This window comes from Ranitomeya imitator, chromosome 5 (assembly GCF_032444005.1).
Source record: "Ranitomeya imitator isolate aRanImi1 chromosome 5, aRanImi1.pri, whole genome shotgun sequence".
Lineage (NCBI taxonomy): Eukaryota > Metazoa > Chordata > Amphibia > Anura > Dendrobatidae > Ranitomeya > Ranitomeya imitator.
In genome coordinates this window covers 50033756-50054432 of record NC_091286.1, presented here as the reverse complement: position 1 = coordinate 50054432, position 20677 = coordinate 50033756, and the positions used below count along the sequence as shown (strand labels likewise).

Below are 20677 nucleotides of genomic sequence, written 5' to 3'. Positions count from 1 at the left end.
AGTGACTAGGTAATTGCAGCAGGACATTTGCTGGGAAGAAAACACCAAGGCTGAGGTTCGTTTTTAGCAGAATAGGGGAAGTACGCTTCCATACCAAACAGCTTCCTCATTAAAGAATCTTTCACAGCTCTTTTGGAGCCAGTGGTCAGGAATGATCAATTTGCATTGGTCCGATATTTGTGTGATATATATTTTAGGCTTCATAGCGAAGAAACAAACATAACGAACGCTCTATGTGGTGCTCTGCTTACATATGCACCTGTATGGGCTTGACAGTTCACTGATCCTTCAGTGACAAGTCCCCTATTTTACATACTGCATGAGATATTGTGTGGAAAAAACAATTAACATTCATGACGCAGGTTCTGTAGCTTCCATCACGTTCCGATTGATGCTACTGCGCCAGTGGTGCCATTTTGATAAAGTTAAAAAAAAAAATGTGACTATCAAAATGCTGCCAGAGCAGTTGCATCTACCACAGATAGAGGTTACTGTGCAGGCGCCATTTTAATAGAGCCAATTTTTTTTCCTATAGCAAAATGGCACCGCTGGCACAGTAGCATCTATCGCGTTCCGATAGATGTTACTGCGCAGGCGCCGCCATCTTGATGGAACCAATTTTTTTTTTCTCTAGCAAAATAGCTCTGGTGGCGGCGACTGGGCAATGGCATCTATCGGAACGTGATAGATGCTGCGGCTGCCAGTGCAATTTTGGTGACTTTTCTCCCCACAATACTATATGACTAAATAATAAATGAATAGATACATATTATCCATTGTAGAAAGCTACATTGCAGGCGCCAGCGTGATAAATGTTAATATATATTTATTTTTTTCACAATATTCTATGCAGCATGAGGGGGCAGATCAGTGACCTGTCATAAGCCCATAAAGATGTATGTGTAAATAGAGCACCACATGAAGACCCCCGGAAGCACCAGAATCTCATTAACTGAAAACTACAAATGCAGTTTAAACAACAACCACAAGACAGATTTCATCATCCAGGTATCATTTTACTCAGCATAACAGTTCCAACCTGACAGTGTCTGTAGGTTACTGTGCACAATCCTGCTAGGCTAAACATTAATAGATGTACCGTGTATACTCGAGTATGAGCCGAGAATTTCAGCCCATTTTTTTTAGGCTGAAATTGCCCCTCTACTTATACTCGAGTCATACCCAGGGGTCGGCAGGGGAGGGGGAGCAGCAGCTGTGTGATAATACTCACCTGCTCCCGGAACCGTCTCTGGTTCCCGGGCGCTGACAGCTTCTTCCTGTAGTGAGCGGTCACATGGTACCGCTCATTACAGTAATGAGTATGGACCCGGCTCCACTCGCATACGGGTGGAGCCGCATATTCATTACTGTAATGAGCGGTACCATGTGACCGCTCAATACAGGAAGAAGCTGCCGGCGCCGGAGAGCCAGGGACTGACCCGAAAGCAGGTGAGTATAACGCAGAGCTCGATATTCACCTGCTCCCCGTTCCACCGTCAGCGCTGCTGCGTCTTCCCCGTCCTCTGCAGTGACACTCAGGTCAGAGAGCGCGATGACACGATTAGTGCACACTGCCCTCTGCCTAAACAGACAGCGCAGAGGACGGGGAAGACACAGCGGTGCCCGTCGGTGGAACGGGAAAGGTGAGTATAGCAAGTGCCGGGGGCCTGAGAGGTGAGTATGTACTTTTTTTTCCTTTAATCGCAGCAACAGCATATGGGGCAAATGTCTGTATGGAGCATCTTATGAGGCCACGTGCAGCGTTATATGTGGGCAATTATCTGTATGGTGCCATGTACAGCATTATATGGGGCAAATATCTGTATGGAGCATCTTATGTGGCCATGTGCAGCATTATATGGGGCAAATATCTGTATGGAGCATCTTATGGGGCCATATGCAGCATTATATGGGGCAAATATCTGTATGGTGCCATGTGCAGCATTATATGGGGCAAATATCTGTATGGAGCATCTTATGTGGCCATGTGCAGCATTATATGGGGCAAATATCTGTATGGGGCATCTTATGGGGCCATGTGCAGCATTATATGGGGCAAATATCTGTATGGGGCATCTTATGTGGCCATGTGCAGCATTATATTGGGCAAATATCTGTATGGGGCATCTTATGTGGCCATGTGCAGCATTATATGGGGCAAATATCTGTATGGGGCATCTTATGGGGCCATAATCAACATTTGTGCAGAATTGTATGGGGCATACTTTAATATGGAGCATCTTATGGGGCCCATCATGAACTGTATGGATCATCATATGGGGCTCCTGATTCAATATGGATATTCAAAAACACTTAACCTACTGATGTCTCAATTAATTTTACTTTTATTGGTATCTATTTTTTAAATTTACCAGTAGCTGCTGCATTTCCCACCCTAGGCTTATACTCGAGTCATTAAGTTTACCCTTTTTTTGTAGCAAAATTAGTGGTCGGCTTATACTCGGGTCGGCTTATATTCGAGTATATATGGTAATAATAAAAAAATTAGCCCCTTGTTAGAAAGACAAACAAAACCCACAACATAATTGGTATCGCCACGTTTGCAAATCCATTTTATGAAACTTTCACAAAGTCTAACAAACAGGCAATCCCTACAAGTATTATAGCTGTCAAACAGCCGCGAGACGTGCAGCAGCGAGGACTCAAACATGGCAAAGTCACTCGGTTAGCAGCTGAGCATGCTCGGATAACACCTTATCCCAGCACTTTTGCTCATCACTACTTGCTATTAGTAGGAGTTTGCAACTGCATCAAACTAGACCTGGTAGAAGGCAGGCTAATCTTTTCAACACCTTTAATCCAGTTTCCCTTGCATTCTGTCTACATTGACTGCTGGTGGTCGGAGGCTGATCGATTGGTTTATCACAACACAAATGTATGCAGAAGATTTTCTCACAGTGAAGGGGGGTGGGAACGCATATTACAAAATGATTATTCTAGAGCCAGGAACGGCAGGTCCCGAGTACTCGACCAGAAAACAGAGCGCTGCAGAGTTTAATATCTCTAGAAGACAGACAAGAGGTAACATAAATCAGGGCAGAAGTCATCCCGACAACGCCTACAACCATCTGCTTTTAATATAACTTTACAAATGACGTTTGAGCATTTTATAAGATATAAATTAAAAATTGCCTTAGATAAGAAGTGCACATGCCAGAACGAGTCTCATGTTACATACACTCCTCATCCACAGGCAGATCTGATGGATATGAAGAAGAACAGACACCCCAGGAAAAAGGCGACTTTATCTGCTCTCCAACTACATCTTAAAAGTTTTAGTTTAAAAAGAAAAAAAATATATTTCTAATAAAATATATACCTAAACGAGAATCCGGTTTTAAAATATAATTGGAGAACACATGAATTAGCCTTTATTTCATGGGATATATTGTGCTAAGCATAAATAAGTACACCCTTTGAAAAGTAAGATTTTAATAATTATCTCACTGAACCCAAAAACAATTTCCAACATTTTGATAGACTGAGTTGCACAGAACATTTTGTGTTTATCTCCAACATGAAAGTTAAGTTAATAATATAACGTTCATTATAAAATCACCAATTTTACTCAAATTAGTTGATGTAAAAATGAATACACCCCACCTGAAATACACCAGTATTTTCTATGGTTTTTAAGGACAGCAGTAAGTCTTCTAGGCAGGGAATAAACAAGTTGGTGACAAATTGCAACATCTTTTTCCGCTCGTCAAGGACGTCCTCCTTTGGTGCCTGAATGTTGGATGTTCTGTGAAATTCAGCCTTGCCAAAATTTGGGAAATAGTCTTTATATTCTGTGAGATAATCATACTTTTCAAAGGAGGTGTACTCATTTATGTTGAGAACTGTATACATTTCGAAGTTCGGAAGGGTTGCCGGACACAACCTACAGGTGCTTCTCACAAAATTAGAATATCATCAAAAAGTTTATTTATTTCAGTTCTTCAATACAAAAAGTGGAACTCATATTATATTGAGTCATTATAAACAGAGTGATCTATTTCAAGTGTTTATTTCTGCTAATGTTGATGATTATGGCTTACAGCCAATGAAAACCAAAAAGTCATTATCTGAGTAAATTAGAATACTTTATAACACCAGCTTGAAAAAAGGATTTCAAAATCTGAAATGTTGGCCTACTGAAATGTATGTTCAGCAAATGCACTCAATACTTGGTCGAGACTCCTTTTGCATCAATGCGGAGTGGCATGGAGGTGATCAGCCCTGTGGCGCTGCTGAGGTGTTATGGAAGCCCAGGTTGCTTTGAGAGGCCTTCAGCTCGTCTGCACTGTTAGGTTTAGTGTCTCATCTTCCTCTTTGGAAGCTGACTTTGGTCTTGATAAAACTCAGTGGACCTACACCAGCAGATGACATGGCTCCCCAAACCATCATTGATTGTGGAAACTTCACACTAGACCTTGGAATTCAAGGTCCCAGAGGCCACAATCCAAGCGGCTTGACATACAAATGCCTTCTTCTGGTAATTAAAAAGGACTGGAAGAAAAAAATGAAATGTTTTTGTCTCTGATTTATTCACTTCTGTCTGTTCGGCTGCGGTGATGATGACTACTGTGTCAGTGTGTATACAGGAGCAGCTCTGCAGCTGGGGAACTAGGAAGACTTCTGTACTTTAGTGTGAACATCTTGACTCCTGGTGATCTACTAGTGAGTTCTGTAACTGGGTTTTGTAAATGGAAGATATCTGCTGTCAGAAATGTAACCACCCTGGATGGTGTTGATGGGATCTCTATACTACTTGAAACACAACCACATCAGTATTCCAGGTTCTGGTTCTGTTTTTACAGTAACATAGATCTGGCAGAACAATTCTCCGGGTCAGTACGATTACTACGATACCAAACTTGTATAGTTTTGTTTATTATTATTTTAGTAGCTTAAAAAAAAAAAAAAAAAAGAGAAACATTTTTAAATATTGCCATTTTCTGAGATTCATAACTGTTTTATTCTTCCTTTGATGGAGTTGTGTGAGGGCTTTTTTTGCACGTTGGGCAGCAGTTTTTAATGGCACCATGTTGCGGTACGCATTACATTTTGATCGCTTTTTAAACATATTTTGGGGGGAGCTGCAGAGATCAAAAAATGGTAATTTTGGAATCTTGATTTTATTTTTAAATTATTTATGGTACGCGTTAAATAACTATCTTTTCAAAGACTGGGGTTTGACGGACGCGGCAATACAGTAATACACCGTATATGCTCGAGTATAAGCCGACCCCCTAATTTTGCCACAAAAAAATGGGAAACTTAATGACTCGAGTATAAGCCTAGGGTGGAAAATGCAGCAGCTACCGGTAAATGTCAAAAGTAAAAATAGATACCAATAAAAGTAAAATTAATTGAGACATCAGTGGGTTAAGCGTTTTTGAATATCCATATTGAATCAGGAGCCCCATATAATGCTCCATAAAGTTTATGATGGGCCCCAAAAGATGCTCCATATTAAAATAAGGTTAATAATAGCCCCATAAGATGCTCCATAGACACATTTGCCCAATATAATGCTGCACAAATGTTGATTATGGCCCCATAAGATGCTCCATAAAGATATTTGCCCCATATAATGCTGCACAAACGATGATTATGGCCCCATACAGACACTTGCCCCATATAGTGCTGCACAAACGTTATGGCCCCATACAGACACTTGCCCCATATAGTACTGCACAAACGATATGGCCCCATGCAGACATTGGCCCCATATAGTGATGCACAAAACATTATGGCCCCATACAGACATTGGCCCCATATAGTGCTGCACAAACGTTATGGCCCCATATTGTGCTGCACAAATGTTATGGCCCCATACAAACATTGGCCCCATATAGTGCTGCACCAACGTTATGGCCCCATACAGACACTGGCCCCATATAGTGCTGCACAAATGCTATGGCCCCATAAGATGCTCCATACAGACACTTGCCCCATTTGCTGTTGCTGCGGTTAAAAAAAAAAAAAAAAAATCACATTCTCACCTTTCTGTCGCTCAGGCCCCCGGCACTTTCAATATTCACCTGCTCCTCGTTCCGGCGCCGCTCCATCTAAAGCGTCTTCCGCACTGATGTTCAGGCAGAGGGCGCGCACTAACCACGTCACCGCACCCTCTGACCTGAGCGTCACTGCAGAAGACGCTTTAGATGGAGCGGCACCGGAACGGGGAGCAGGTGAATATCGCCTGCTCCTGACGCAGTGCAGTCCCTGCTTCCCCGCAGCTTCTTCCTGTATTGAGCGGTCACCATTAACGCTCATTACAGTAATGAATATTCAGCTCCACCCCTATGGGAGGTGGAGCCGCATATTCATTACTGTAATGAGCGGTACCATGTGACCGCTCAGTACAGGAAGAAACTGGGGCGCTGGGAAGCCAGGGATGTGCAGGAACCGCGCCAGGAGTAGGTGAGTATAATTAGACAGCCCCCGCTCCCCTGCCAACCCCTAGGTATGACTCGGGTATAAGCCGAGAGGGGGACTTTGACCCAAAAAAAGTGGGCTGAAAATCTCGGCTTATACGCGAGTATATACGGTACTTGGGTTTTTTTTGTTTTTTTAATTTAACTTTTAACTGGGGGAAACATGAGTCAAATCACATTTTTATGTGACTGGCCGAGTGCTTCTACTGTATAGAGCAATAACAGTATTGCACTTTATAGTCAAAATAAGTCTCCTGTGAAGTTAAGGGGAACCGAACATGTAAAATAACGCTATTAACCTACATATATTGGGCTAATCTGCATGTTAATAGCGTTCTGACACCACGTGGCCCCTACACAGAGCCCCTCTGCCAGGCGGAAATGATCTTCATGCCCTCCGTCAGCATCTGGCTTTAAGTCATAGGGCAGAATCGGCTCTGTGCCTAGAGAGCGGAGGCTGTGATCGCAACCCCAGCACGGACTGCCAGCAGCTCAGCATTAGAGCAGACTGTCAATCAGTGCCGGAGGCAATTACAGCCACCACTCGCTATGCAAAGAATAGTGACAAACTGTGTCGGCACCGCCCCAATGACTGGAAGTTCATATCCTTCCGGCAGAAGGGCTCTCAGTGATGGCGATGTTGGAATAACCCCATATTTGCAGGTTAATAGTGTTATTTTACATGACAGGTTCCCTTTAACCTCTGCTCTTGCTTTGTGGGAACACCAACATACCAGTCATGGGGCCTTTGCCATGGGGGACCATGTACAACCTGTGATCGCTGATGGAAAGGACACCCAGATTGCTGCTGTCAGAGAGTGAGAAATTGACAGAGGCATTTAAAGAATTTAATAGTAGTACCTGGAGCAAGCTTTGGTCACTGCTGTTAATGGCAGATGTCGGCTGTGTAACACAGTCAGCATCCGCTGTGTGTTCGCTCCTGAGCTTCCTCCTTACAGCCAACACTGCTGTGAGACATACCGTATTTTCCGCTTTGTAAGACGCACTTTATTTCCCCCAAATTTTGGGGGGAAATGGGGGTGCGTCTTACAAAGCGGATATACCGCTTACCGTTACAGGCTGGGATGAGGGGGTGTCCGCTGCTGCCCGCCACCGCTATCGCCCGCTGCCGCGGTTGTCTGCTGCTGTCCGCTGCTGTCCCGGGAGATCCTGGAAACTCCAGTGCTGCGGGGGGGGCTCTGGCAACATTTTGTGAAAGACCAGAGCCCCCAGGCAGTTCGTCCATGCGTTCCTGTATGACTGACTTCGGGAAAATGGCCGCCGGAATCTCGAGAGATGAGATCTCAGCACTGAGCTCTCATCTCTCGAGATTCCGGCAGCCATTTTCCCGGAGTTAGTTCCAGTATGACTGACTCCGGGAAAATGGCCGCCGGAATCTCGAGAGATGAGATCTCAGCGCTGAGATCTCATCTCTCGAGATTCCGGCGGCCATTTTCCCGGAGTCAGTCATACAGGAACGCATGGACGAACTGCCGGCGGGCTCTGGTCTTTCACAAAATGTCGCCAGAGCCCCCCGCAGCCCCGGAGACAGCCCTGCAGCCCCCGAGACAGCCCTGCAGCCCCCGAGACAGCCCTGCAGCCCCCGAGACAGCCCTGCAGCCCCCGAGACAGCCCTGCAGCCCCCGAGACAGCCCTGCAGCCCCCGAGACAGCCCTGCAGCCCCCGAGACAGCCCTGCAGCCCCCGAGACAGCCCTGCAGCCCCCGAGACAGCCCTGCAGCACAGGAGCCCCCCTGCAGACCCCCTCATCCCAGCCTGCAGCAATGCTCCACTCCTGCCTCCAGCACCGACCCTGGGACCCTGATCCGCTGCAGCCACAACCCCTGGTGAGTAATAAGACGCATGGATTATAAGACGCCCCACCAATTTATTAAAAAAAGTTTTTTTCCTATTTTTCTCCTCAAAATTTGGGGTGCGTCTTATAATCCGGAGCGTCTTACAAAGTGAAAAATACGGTACATGTGCATCACACATCACGAAGAAGTTTTAGGAGGACTGTGGACGTACGATCTGTCTTCCACAAATGATCCACAAGATGTGCCATATATATATTTGATCTCCGGGTCTACATCTAGAACAGGAGACTCCTGACTCCTACCTTGCCTGGTGAGATGGCGACGGATCACAGCATCCTTGTGTAAAATGGACCGAGAGCTGTCTGCTCGCAATATAAATCATCAGCAAGCCAAACAGATAACACACAGCAGCCATGTATGAGAACTACATTACTGAACAGATGCACATTAGACGTAAAGACGACATTAAATTATATTTAAACAGGATGCGTGTATTGGCAAGACATACAGCACAGAACAACATTAAGGGCTAAAAAGTGCCAAAAGGAAAATGACTGCCCGCTGTTCTAGACACAGAAAAATAAGTTTATATGCAGTTATTTAGTCAGGCCATCAAAGCCTTCATGACTGAAGGAGATTTATAGCCCTAGTTCTGGCTTATGCGTGCATCGCCACGAATTACTATTTCATTTCTCATTTTACCCTAAAAAATAGTTTTTGTTTGCTTATCAAGACATGCGGGAAGCTATGGTGGCACAATGTCCAGTATACACCTTTAGATTTATTCAGCTACGGTAAATTAAAGAACAAAATAAGTCACAGTTCTTCTCAAATCTACTAGTATTCAGCAAAATCTATGTACTGTGTCTTACAGATGCTGTCGCATCTTAAAAGGGGTTGCCTATCAATGATGTCTATGTGGGCAAGACAGTTCCTTTTAGGCTCTGCTACCACGCTGCAAATTTCAAGATGTAGTACACTAGCGTTAGTACCGTATTTTTCGGACTAAAAGACGCACTTTTTCCCCCCCAAAAAAGGGGGGAAAATGGGGGGTGCGTCTAATAGTCGCAATGCAGTCTTACCGTGGCGGCAGAGGTGCGGTGAATCCTCTTGTTATCGGTGGTGGCGGCCATTTTCCGGAGGCCGCGCGTGCGCAGATGGAGCGCTCTGCTTCCCGGGGCTTCAGGAAAATGGCCGCCGCGATCTCCATCTGCGCACGCGCGGCCTCCCGCGGCCATTTTCCTGAAGCCCCGGGAGCAGAGCGCTTCATCTGCACACGCGCGGCCTCAGGAAGATGGCCGCGCCCACCGATAACAAGAGGATTCACCCGGCTCTGCTGCATACCGGGCCTGCTGCATCACCATACCGGGGAAAGGGACCCCGCTTACTGCGCCTCCTCTGCCGCCACACCCCCGCCACCGCACCTCTGCCACCGGACCTATGCCACCAAGGTAAGCCTGCATGGTAAGCCAGGGACCCCTCTCACGCCATACCTCTCACTGCACCTCCTGGTCCAAGCACCTCCTCATCCCAGCACCTCCTCATCCCAGCACCTCCTCATCCCAGCACCTCCTCATCCCAGCACCTCCTCATCCCAGCACCTCCTCATCCCAGCACCTCCTCATCCCAGCACCTCCTCATCCCAGCACCTCCTCATCCCAGCACCTCCTCATCCCAGCATCTCCTCATCTCAGCACCTCCTCATCCCAGCACCTCCTCATCCCAGCATCACCCCACCTCTGCCGACACCTTGCCTCCTGTGACCCTGCTCTGCCACCGCCATCCCTCAGGTAAGATACTGTAAATTCGGACACTAAGATGGACCCCCATCTTATAAAAAAATCTTTTTTTCTGCAATTTTCACCCCAAATTTGGGGTGCGTCTTATGGTCCGGTGCGTCTTATAGTCCGAAAAATACAGTAAATTCTCATTCATGTGCTTAGAGAGAATAACCAGAAGTATAAATTGACTGGTGTAATAGATTTGAAAACGGCAGCATGTCAATTTATGATGCTGACGTCACACTTGCAAAGCGCCCGCGCCAACAGTCTGCAAAGCGCCCGCGCCAACAGTCTGCCCCCACCATGCACATCACAGAGTGACATCTGAAATCTTTTCACAACAGAGCTGCTAAGTGGACTGACATGGTTACACATAGGTACAATTTTTTTCATTTATTTCATGATGGACGCTGGAGATGTTAAAGGGAACCGGATAACTGATACATGATGCCCGATCCATAAGCATGTATCAGACACCGGCTGTATGATTTCAGCCATATATGGTTGACAGTGAAACTTTGCGTGGCGTTTAAGAAAACAGAAACATACTTTACAAGTCACTTGGGACCAAGCTGAACGGGAGGCTAGTTGGACAGATAGGTCACCAGTGGCTTCTTCTTGCCCACTGCCAGTGACTGAATGGTTTCTCCCTATACACACACACAGGGGGTCAAGGAGCTTTCAGGGAGAAGCTACAAGGCACCCACCTGTCCGTTTAGTCTACAGTGCGGCTTGATGCCCGGTGGCTTGTAGAAAAGGTTTTTCTCCGAAATGCGACAAAGTTTCAGTCAAATATACCTGGCTAAAATCACATAGCAGATGCCTGATACACACTGCTCAGATATCACGCAACATGAATCAGCTGTCAGGTTCCCATTAAAAACTGAAAAATAGTTACATTTTTGTCTAAGCTATTTGTGGGAACACCTCTGTAATGTAACAATGTTTTGCACCCTGGGTGCTTTAATCTAGACTACTTGCTGCTCCATAGCTGCAGACACTAGATCTTGATCTTCCATTATACTGGAAGCGTGTTGGGTATACACACTTATCGACAAAAGGCTACATTTCAGTAAAAGATGATGATGTTGCTGTAGAGTGTGTAAATCACACGATGGGTCCATTCAGACACCTGTACAAATCGCTCCGAGATCAGACCGCAATGCACGGAGTGGCCATGAGTCTGCCGCTACGAGCATGTCAGTTTCATACATTTCTATGAAGACGCCACATCCGAATCGGGAGACCTGCCACCAGTCTGTGTATGGAGGTCCAATATCAGACTGATTTGCACGGACGTCTGACTGCGCCCCAAAGGAAAGGGCTCGCCTGTATTTAACGTATTACATATTCCATACAGAACAATGAACCCCATATATTAATCAATACAGTATAGTGAGCCCCATATAATGCTCCATACAGTATAGTGAGCCCCATATAATGCTCCATACAGTATAGTGAGCCCCATATAATGCTCCATACAGTATAGTGAGCCCCATATAATGCTCCATACAGTATAGTGAGCCCCATATAATGCTCCATACAGTATAATGAGCCCCATATAATGCTCCATACAGTATAATGAGCCCCATATAATGCTCCATACAGTATAATGAGCCCCATATAATGCTCCATACAGTATAATGAGCCCCATATAATGCTCCATACAGTATAATGAGCCCCATATAATGCTCCATACAGTATAATGAGCCCCATATAATGCTCCATACAGTATAATGAGTCCCATATAATTCTCCATACAGAATGGGCCCTATATAATGCTCCAAACATTAAAATAAAATAAAAAAAATAAGTAAATAAATACTCACCTCACTTTGCTGGCCGCTGCTCTCCTCTGGACTCCTCAGCGTCATCCGGCTCTCTGCACTGTGACTGTTCAGAGCAGACAGCGCGCTGCAGTGACATTATTGCACCCTCTGACCTGAAACGTCATAGAGTCAGAAGACGAGGATGAAGCCGCAGCTGCGGACGAACGGGGAGAGGTAGGTATTGCAATCAGGAGATGCCTACTCGCAGGCGCTGGTGCCTGGCCCCCATAGCACGCCGGTGTCCCCGACGGCGAGTGAGACCAACCTCCCTTGCTCAGGGCCCCAGCACTTGCCCAGGTGTTGATGCTGGCCCTGAAAGCACACATTGTATACTATTAATAAAAAAAAATTATAGCTCACGTGTTTAAGGTCTTTTAGAACTTGCTCGTCTACACCTTCTTCGGCAAAAAGTTCTGACACTCCTTCAATAACATCTTCAATAATGGACTTGTAAAGCTTGGGCTAAGTAAGATAAAAACGACACATGATGTGAGTGAAATATATGAACCACTTGCAATGGCGATGATAAAAAAAAAAATCTCAATAAAATGGAGGTAATAAAAAGCTGCACCAAATGGATAATGGACACACATGCTGGGGGCCAGGTCTGTCTAATGACACTTTCGCCTGGAGATCGAAGGGGAACACGGTGCGGAGAAATAAAGCGCAGCGCTGATCCGGCAACTAGCATACTTTTTTCACCACTCTGGGAGAATCAGTTTTAAATAAGTGGGAAACCCATTTAACTCATTCACTACCCGGCAATTTTCCATTTTATCGTTTTCATTTTTTCCCTTTTCTTTTTCTAAGAGCCATGAGTTTTTCATTTTTCCATCAACACCGCCATATGAGAGCTTGCTTTTTCTTCCGCAGGACGAGTTGTACTTTTGAATGACACCATTGATTTTACCATATAGTGTACTGAAAAAATATCAAGTGCTTTCCTTCCTAATCAGATGCAGCACAGCCGTCACTCCGGGCCTGTGCGCGCCGGGCGCGGCCTCAGCGTTGTTTGAATCTGTCCTGGAGCCTGCGCTGTGTTGTTAACCCTTGGGCATGCGCAGTGAGCGCTGCCCGTCCTCTGTCCTCATTTGCAGTCTAGCTGACTGCGCGGCCGCCCTGCCAGACATCCCGCCCCGCAGTGTCTTCTGACTTAGGGTACTTTCACACTAGCGTTTTTTGTAAATCCGTCACAATGCGTCGTTTTGCAGAAAAAACGCATCCTGCAAAAGTGCTTGCAGGATGCGTTTTTTCCCCATAGACTTCTATTGGCGACGCATTTGCGACGGATTTGCACACTTCGCATCCGTCTTGCGACGAATGCGTCGTGCTTTGGCGGACCGTCGGGAAAAAAAAACCCTACATGTAACGTTTTTTTCTCCCGACGGACCGCTTTTTCCGACCGCGCATGCACGGCCGGAACTCCGCCCCCACCTCCCCGCACCTTACAATGGGGCAGCGGATGCGCCGGAAAAATGCATCCGCTGCACCCATTGTGCAAAGCGTTAAACGCTAGCGTCGGAATCTCTCCTCGACGCATTGCGACGGGGAGATTCCGACGCTAGTGTGAAAGAAGCCTTATTCACACTGCGCATGCCCAAGGGCTAACAACACAGTGCAGGCTCCGGGACAGATTCAAACAACGCTGAGGCGGTGCCTGGCGCACAGGCCTGGAGTGACGGCTGTGCTGCATCTGATTTCAGGGTAAGAGGGGGCACATTTTATAAGTGATTATTTCAGGATGTGCAGGCATCATAACTAAAAGAGCCACCTTGTCAGAATGCAGCATTTGTGCTGCACAAGGTGACTCTTAGTTACAAACGCCTGAGGGGGGGTGACAGGTTCCCTTTAAAAGGACAACATCGAATTAGGGCTTATTCACTTGTCACTGATTTTCTCGGACGAGAAAACTCATTCAGCATTTCAATAGTGATTTTGATCAGGGTCATCAGTTTTTGACTGTCATAGGTACATGTGATATCTGGGAAAACCACCCAAAATCTGACGCTTGAAAGGACTAATATTGATCTCATCAAAAACACCCTGAAATCTGATCAAGTCGCAGTGACGGGACGTTCCAAGCGGGGCGCGGCGACGGGACGGTTGCGGGCGGGGCGCGGCGACGGGACGGTTCCGGGCGGGGCGCGGCGACGGGACGGTTCCGGGCGGGGCGCGGCGACGGGACGGTTCCGGGCGGGGCGCGGCGACGGGACGGTTCCGGGCGGGGCGCGGCGACGGGACGGTTCCGGGCGGGGCGCGGCGACGGGACGGTTCCGGGCGGGGCGCGGCGACGGGACGGTTCCGGGCGGGGCGCGGCGATGGGACGGTTCCGGGCGGGGCGCGGCGACGGGACGGTTCCGGGCGGGGCGAGGCGACGGGACGGTTCCGGGCGGGGAGCGGCAACGGTTCCGGAAGGGGCGCGGCGACGGTTCCGGAAGGGGCGCGGCGACGGTTCCGGAAGGGGCAATTTTGCTTGAATAATCGGACACCAGTGATGACCTTCGCTGACAGCGGCCACTACAGGAGAACCGTGGTATTACAAGCGGAAAAAAATCAGTGGTGCGTGCTCAGTTGCTGATACTTTTTTCTTAACTGTGTGGTCACGGTGATTAAACTTATGGAAATTAAGCTTAACAGCTCATAAGACAGGCAAGATGGTGTCTGTAGGAAGCGACCATGAACTCTACACCTGCTGCAGCCACATCAGGGATCCATTCCTACCACACACTCAGGCCGTCATTGTGCTCCTAAATGAAATAGCGGCCCTTACCACGGGGTTTGGATTACCAGAGTGCGCCATGGCTGAGGCAGACCGGTCTCCGGCAAGTTGTGACCTTCTGTCCCGCCAGCAGCTCCTCTCGACCGTAGCAGTCTCCGAAGAGCGCGCGGGGAATCCGGTCACGTGACCCGGCGCTGTACTCAGCCGCGGAGAGCTCACAGGCGCCACCTAGTGCTTGCAGCGCAGACGAGTCGACTGGCGACGTCTGTGTAATTTCCAATCCAGACTAGTACGCATGCGTGCTCTGGTGCCTACTTGTTTGTGCGGATAGCAGGGCATCTGTTGTTATGTCTGACCTGCACTGGACGGAAAAAACAAACACAAAAAAAAATTGGTTTGTTGCTAAGGGCAACTGCTGGGCTGTTCCTTTTAGTGGTTGTAGGTCTCTGGTCTCCCCAGGCAGTCGCCCCTCCACCCCTCCAGGCTTACACAGGCCATTGGGATCTTCACTTTTGATTTTTGTTGTTTCTTCCTCACGTTACAGGAGCCAGAACTTTTTATTTTTCCCTAATGACGGTTTGTTGTTTGCCGGACAAGTTATAGTGAAGAACACCAATCATTTCACCGTATAATGTACCGAAAAACAGAAAAAAAAATCCCACCGTTGTTTTGTGACATGATAACTTTGCCTCACAGGTCACTCTGGTCATCGTCTTACTAAATTTGTGTTTTTTTAGATACCCAATTTTTTTTCCTTAGATTTTATTCACATTCTGAAAACAGTGCGGCACGATTACAACTTATATATATATTTTTCACATTTTTTTTAGTCCCTCAAAGGGATAGTGTAATATTGAAGAATACTGTAAGATTGCCGATCTCCTATGATGCTTGCTGTACAAAAATGGCATAACAGCGCCGTCAGCGCCCCACAATCGCGTAGCAAAGTGGAGGGAGTAGATGGACATCAGAAAAGACACCTCATCTCCAACCTTTAAAAAGCCGCTGTCATAATTTAAGGGGTTAAACTGCGGTCATTGGCGCTCGCAGCAGGTAGATCGTGCGCTGTATGGAGTGGGCTCACATCCGGTGCCCGCTGCATGCATTCAGTGAGTGCATCCCACATACATGGCTGGCGGATGTCGCCAATGGGCCCCGGTACTGGCCCGGATTCTGTTAACAGGTTCAGATATTGTCAATTCCTTCCCTTTTTGTGTCACATATACAAATCCTGTCGGGGAGGAGCAGAGTTGTATTGGTGCCTGAAGATGTCATTTTTATAGTATAATGAATGCAAAAAAATAAAAATGGTGGAATTACATTTCATTATTTTCTTTTTTTTTTTTTTTGCAATTTAACTGCACTTGGATTTTTTTTTTTTTTAATTTTTCCCATACATTATTTGGAATATGAATGGTGTAATTTAAAACTGCAAATCGTCCCGCAAATAAACAAGACCTCACACGGCTATGTTGTTGTAAAAATTAAAAAAAAAAAATCTTCTGGAAGAAAATATCCCCTTTGGGAAGGCAGGAAAACGTGTCAAATTGCGCTACAATTTTTTGCAAATATTTAGTGTACAGTAATAAATAGTGTAAGGAAGAGAAAAATATCTGTCACACAATGTGAGTCACTATGAGGGTATGTGCACACGCTGCGGATTTTGCTGCGGATTTTGCTGCGGATCCGCGGAGGTTTCCCATGAGTTTAAAGTACCATGTTAACCCATGGGAAACGAAATCCGCAGTGCACATGCTGCGGAAAAAAACCACGCGGAAATGCAGCGGTTTACATTCCGCAGCATGTCAATTCTTTGTGTGGATTCCGCTGCGGTTTTACACCTGCTCCAATAGAAAACTGCAGGTGTAAAGCCGCAGCGGAATCCGCAGTAGAAACCGCGATAAATCCGCAGGAAAAACCGCAGCGGTTTTGCACTGCGGTTTTTCCAAATCCGCTGCGGAAAAATCCGCAGTCCTCCAGAATACGTGTGCACATAGCCTGATTTGTAAGTGATTTTACAAGTTCCTGGCAAATTAGTTTAATGGGGTGAAATGCGATAAAATAATACATAAGCACATACTGTAGTCACTTGTTATATCCCGCTACCATTACAAGGCAGTGCTCCAGATCTTCACATCGATCAGATTTCCAAATTGATGGAAATAAACTTTTTTTTTCAAAATAGCCTCACCCCTTCATAACTTGTCAAAGGCCACTGGAAATGCTGGCGAGGCATATTTGCCAACTTGTCCACGAGGTCTGCGCTTTTCCTTGGAGCTTCCGGATGTTCCAAAAAGTTGTGAAATATGCTGTGTAATGAAGCAATGACACCGGGTCTACCACACATGACCACTGCTACCAATCGCTGGTCTTAGCAGAGTACTACAGATGACAAATGCAGCGCTGAAGAAGGAGAGTGAAAATGGCTTTAAGGGCAGAGACGGACTGCCGTATTATGCTACGTTCACATTTGCGTTGTTCGGCGCAGCGTCGTCAACGCAAAACACAACGCTGCGTTTTTTTGACGCATGCGTTGCCATAAACTAGTAATGTTCTTGAATTTTGGCGGAGGGAAAACGCTACAAGTAGCGTCTTCCACGCCCTGTCTGGTGCGTCAAATTGACGCATGCGTCGTAAAATGCAATACAACGCATACCGGCGCATGTCCATGCGCCCTCCATGTTAAAGATAGGTGCGCATGACGCATGCGTCGGTATGCGTCGACAACGCTGCGCCCAACAACACAAATGTGAACGTAGCCTAACTCGTGCGAGGATCGCATCGTAAACCTAGTACTGGCTGTCTGCACTTCTGACCTGAGCTTGACAGCTGCATAGAAATACATCACGCCGTCATGCTCAAGTGAGGAGAGGTGCCGGCCAGTCCGTGCAGTGCGATGCGATCATCGCACAAGTTATATGGCAGTCTGTCTCTGTCCTAAAGCTGCATGCACACAGTGTTTTATCCTACAGTCAGTGACTCTGTCAGTACTTACGCCTGAAGCCCCAGAAAACGGGATTCGGGCATATGCGCTGATGGGGCCTTTGTAAAAGTACTCACAAAAATATTGAGGATAATAATTGACAGCTTACAGGAAAATAGCCCTTAGGCTGCCTGCGTGGCCACGATCAGGAATAGTAGCGTTTTGGACACTGTATTTTCGCTGCACCCAAAATGCTGCGTTCTGTATTATTTATAGAAATCCCATGCCCACTGTGCTTCTTTTTAACATTGCGTAAACTCGCCCGCTGTTCACGTTTCCGAGCCGCAGCATGACTCGGACAAGCCCTCCAATATTAGCGTCCTCGGCTGACTTTAGTCTAATGTGTATGGTGGTCTTTAGGTTAGGCTACATGGCAAATTTTGGGGCGCAATTGAGGCACTGATATTTGCTATTGCGTTACGTAGTTTCTTATGCTCACTATCTGTGAAACTCGATGGCTATTACTGTTATGAATAGGTAATTCAGAACCACAATGGACCTTGAAGTTCAGAGCACACAAAGTGACCTGACAATAACCAAAAACATAGGATGAGCTCTGAGACGTGGGAACTCTGCTGACCGCAATCCCTAAACCTATCAAACCACACTAGAGGTAGCCGTGGATTGCACCTAACGCTCCCTATGCAACTCGGCACAGCCTGAGAAACTAGCTAGCCCTGAAGATAGAAAAATAAGCCTACCTTGCCTCAGAGAAATTCCCCAAAGGAAAAGGCAGCCCCCCACATATAATGACTGTGAGTTAAGATGAAAATACAAACACAGAGATAAAATAGATTTAGCAAAGTGAGGCCCGACTTACTGAATAGACCGAGGATAGAAAAGATAGCTTTGCAGTCAACACAAAAACCTACAAACAACCACGCAGAGGGGCAAAAAGACCCTACGCACCGACTAACGGTACGGATGTGCTCCCTCTGCGTCTCAGAGCTTCCAGCCAGCAAGAAAAACCAATATAGCAAGCTGGACAGAAAATATAGCAACAAAAAATAACACAAGCAGAACTTAGCTTATGCTGAGCAGACAGGCCACAGGAACAATCCAGGAGGAAGCAAGACCAATACTAGAACATTGACTGGAGGCCAGGATCAAAGCACTAGGAGGAGTTAAATAGAGCAGCACCTAACGACTTAACCTCATCACCTGAGGAAGGAAACTCAGAAGCCGCAGTACCACTCACATCCACCAACGGAAGCCCATAGACAGAATCAGCCGAAGTACCACTTGTGACCACAGGAGGGAGCTCGACCACAGAATTCACAACAGTACCAACCCCTTGAGGAGGGGTCACCGAACCCTCACCAGAGCCCCCAGGCCGACCAGGATGAGCCATATGAAAGGCACGAACAAGATCGGCAGCATGGACATCAGAGGCAAAGACCCAGGAATTATCTTCCTGACCATAACCCTTCCACTTAACCAGATACTGGAGTTTCCGTCTCGAAACACGAGAATCCAAAATCTTCTCCACTATATACTCCAACTCCCCCTCCACCAAAACCGGGGCAGGAGGATCAACAGATGGAACCACAGGCGCCACGTATCTCCGCAACAATGACCTATGGAATACGTTATGGATGGAAAAAGAATCTGGAAGGGTCAAACGAAAAGACACAGGATTAAGAACCTCAGAAATCCTATATGGACCAATGAAACGAGGCTTAAACTTAGGAGAGGAAACCTTCATAGGAATATAACGAGATGACAACCAAACCAAATCCCCAACACGAAGTCGGGGACCCACACAGCGTCTGCGATTAGCGAAACGTTGAGCCTTCTCCTGGGACAAGGTCAAATTGTCCACTACATGAGTCCAAATCCGCTGCAACCTGTCCACCACAGTATCCACACCAGGACAGTCCGAAGACTCAACCTGCCCTGAAGAGAAACGAGGATGGAACCCAGAATTGCAGAAAAACGGCAAAACCAAGGTAGCCGAGCTGGCCCGATTATTAAGGGCGAACTCAGCCAACGGCAAAAAGGACACCCAATCATCCTGATCAGCAGAAACAAAACATCTCAGATATGTTTCCAAGGTCTGATTGGTTCGTTCAGTCTGGCCATTTGTCTGAGGATGGAAAGCCGAGGAAAAAGACAAATCAATGCCCATCCTAGCACAAAAGGCTCGCCAAAACCTCGAAACAAACTGGGAACCTCTGTCAGAAACGATGTTCTCTGGAATGCCATGCAAACGAACCACATGCTGGAAGAACAATGGCACCAAATCAGAGGAGGAAGGTAATTTAGACAAGGGTACCAAATGGATCATCTTAGAGAAGCGATCACAAACTACCCAAATGACCGACATTTTTTGAGAGACGGGGAGATCCGAAATAAAATCCATAGAGATATGTGTCCAAGGCCACTTCGGGATCGGCAAGGGCAAAAGCAACCCACTGGCACGAGAACAGCAGGGCTTAGCCCGAGCACAAATCCCACAGGACTGCACAAAAGAACGCACATCCCGCGACAGAGACGGCCACCAAAAGGATCTAGCCACTAAATCTCTGGTACCAAAGATTTCAGGATGACCAGCCAACACCGAACAATGAACCTCAGAGATAACTTTATTCGTCCACCTATCAGGGACAAACAGTTTCTCTGCTGGGCAACGATCAGGTTTATTAGCCTGAAATTTTTGCAGCACCCGCCGCAAATCAGGGGAGATGGCAGACACAATTACTCCCTCTTTGAGAATACCCGCCGGCTCAGGCAAACCCGGAGAGTCGGGCACAAAACTCCTAGACAGGGCATCCGCCTTCACATATTTAGAGCCCGGAAGGTACGAAACCACAAAGTCAAAACGGGAGAAAAACAGCGACCAACGAGCCTGTCTAGGATTCAACCGTTTGGCAGACTCGAGATAAGTCAAGTTCTTGTGATCAGTCAAGACCACCACGCGATGCTTAGCTCCTTCAAGCCAATGACGCCACTCCTCAAATGCCCACTTCATGGCCAGCAACTTTCGATTGCCAACATCATAATTTCGCTCAGCAGGCGAAAACTTCCTGGAAAAGAAGGCGCATGGCTTCATCACCGAGCAATCAGCACCTCTTTGCGACAAAACAGCCCCCGCTCCAATTTC

At 46.9% G+C, this 20677-nt stretch overlaps 1 protein-coding gene across 1 annotated transcript in view; it reads right to left on the bottom strand.

The window, feature by feature from the left end:
* The window catches only part of GTF2A1L (general transcription factor IIA subunit 1 like), a 78500-nt gene extending 63828 nt beyond the window's left edge, over positions 1-14672 (bottom strand). The window contains exons 1-2 of the mRNA XM_069768655.1: positions 14643-14672; positions 12233-12334 (exon numbers count right to left, since the gene is read on the bottom strand). Coding sequence (XP_069624756.1) covers positions 12233-12334; positions 14643-14672 — 132 coding nt within the window. The remainder of the gene's footprint in view (positions 1-12232; positions 12335-14642) is intronic.
* Positions 14673-20677: the final 6005 nt, after the last annotated feature.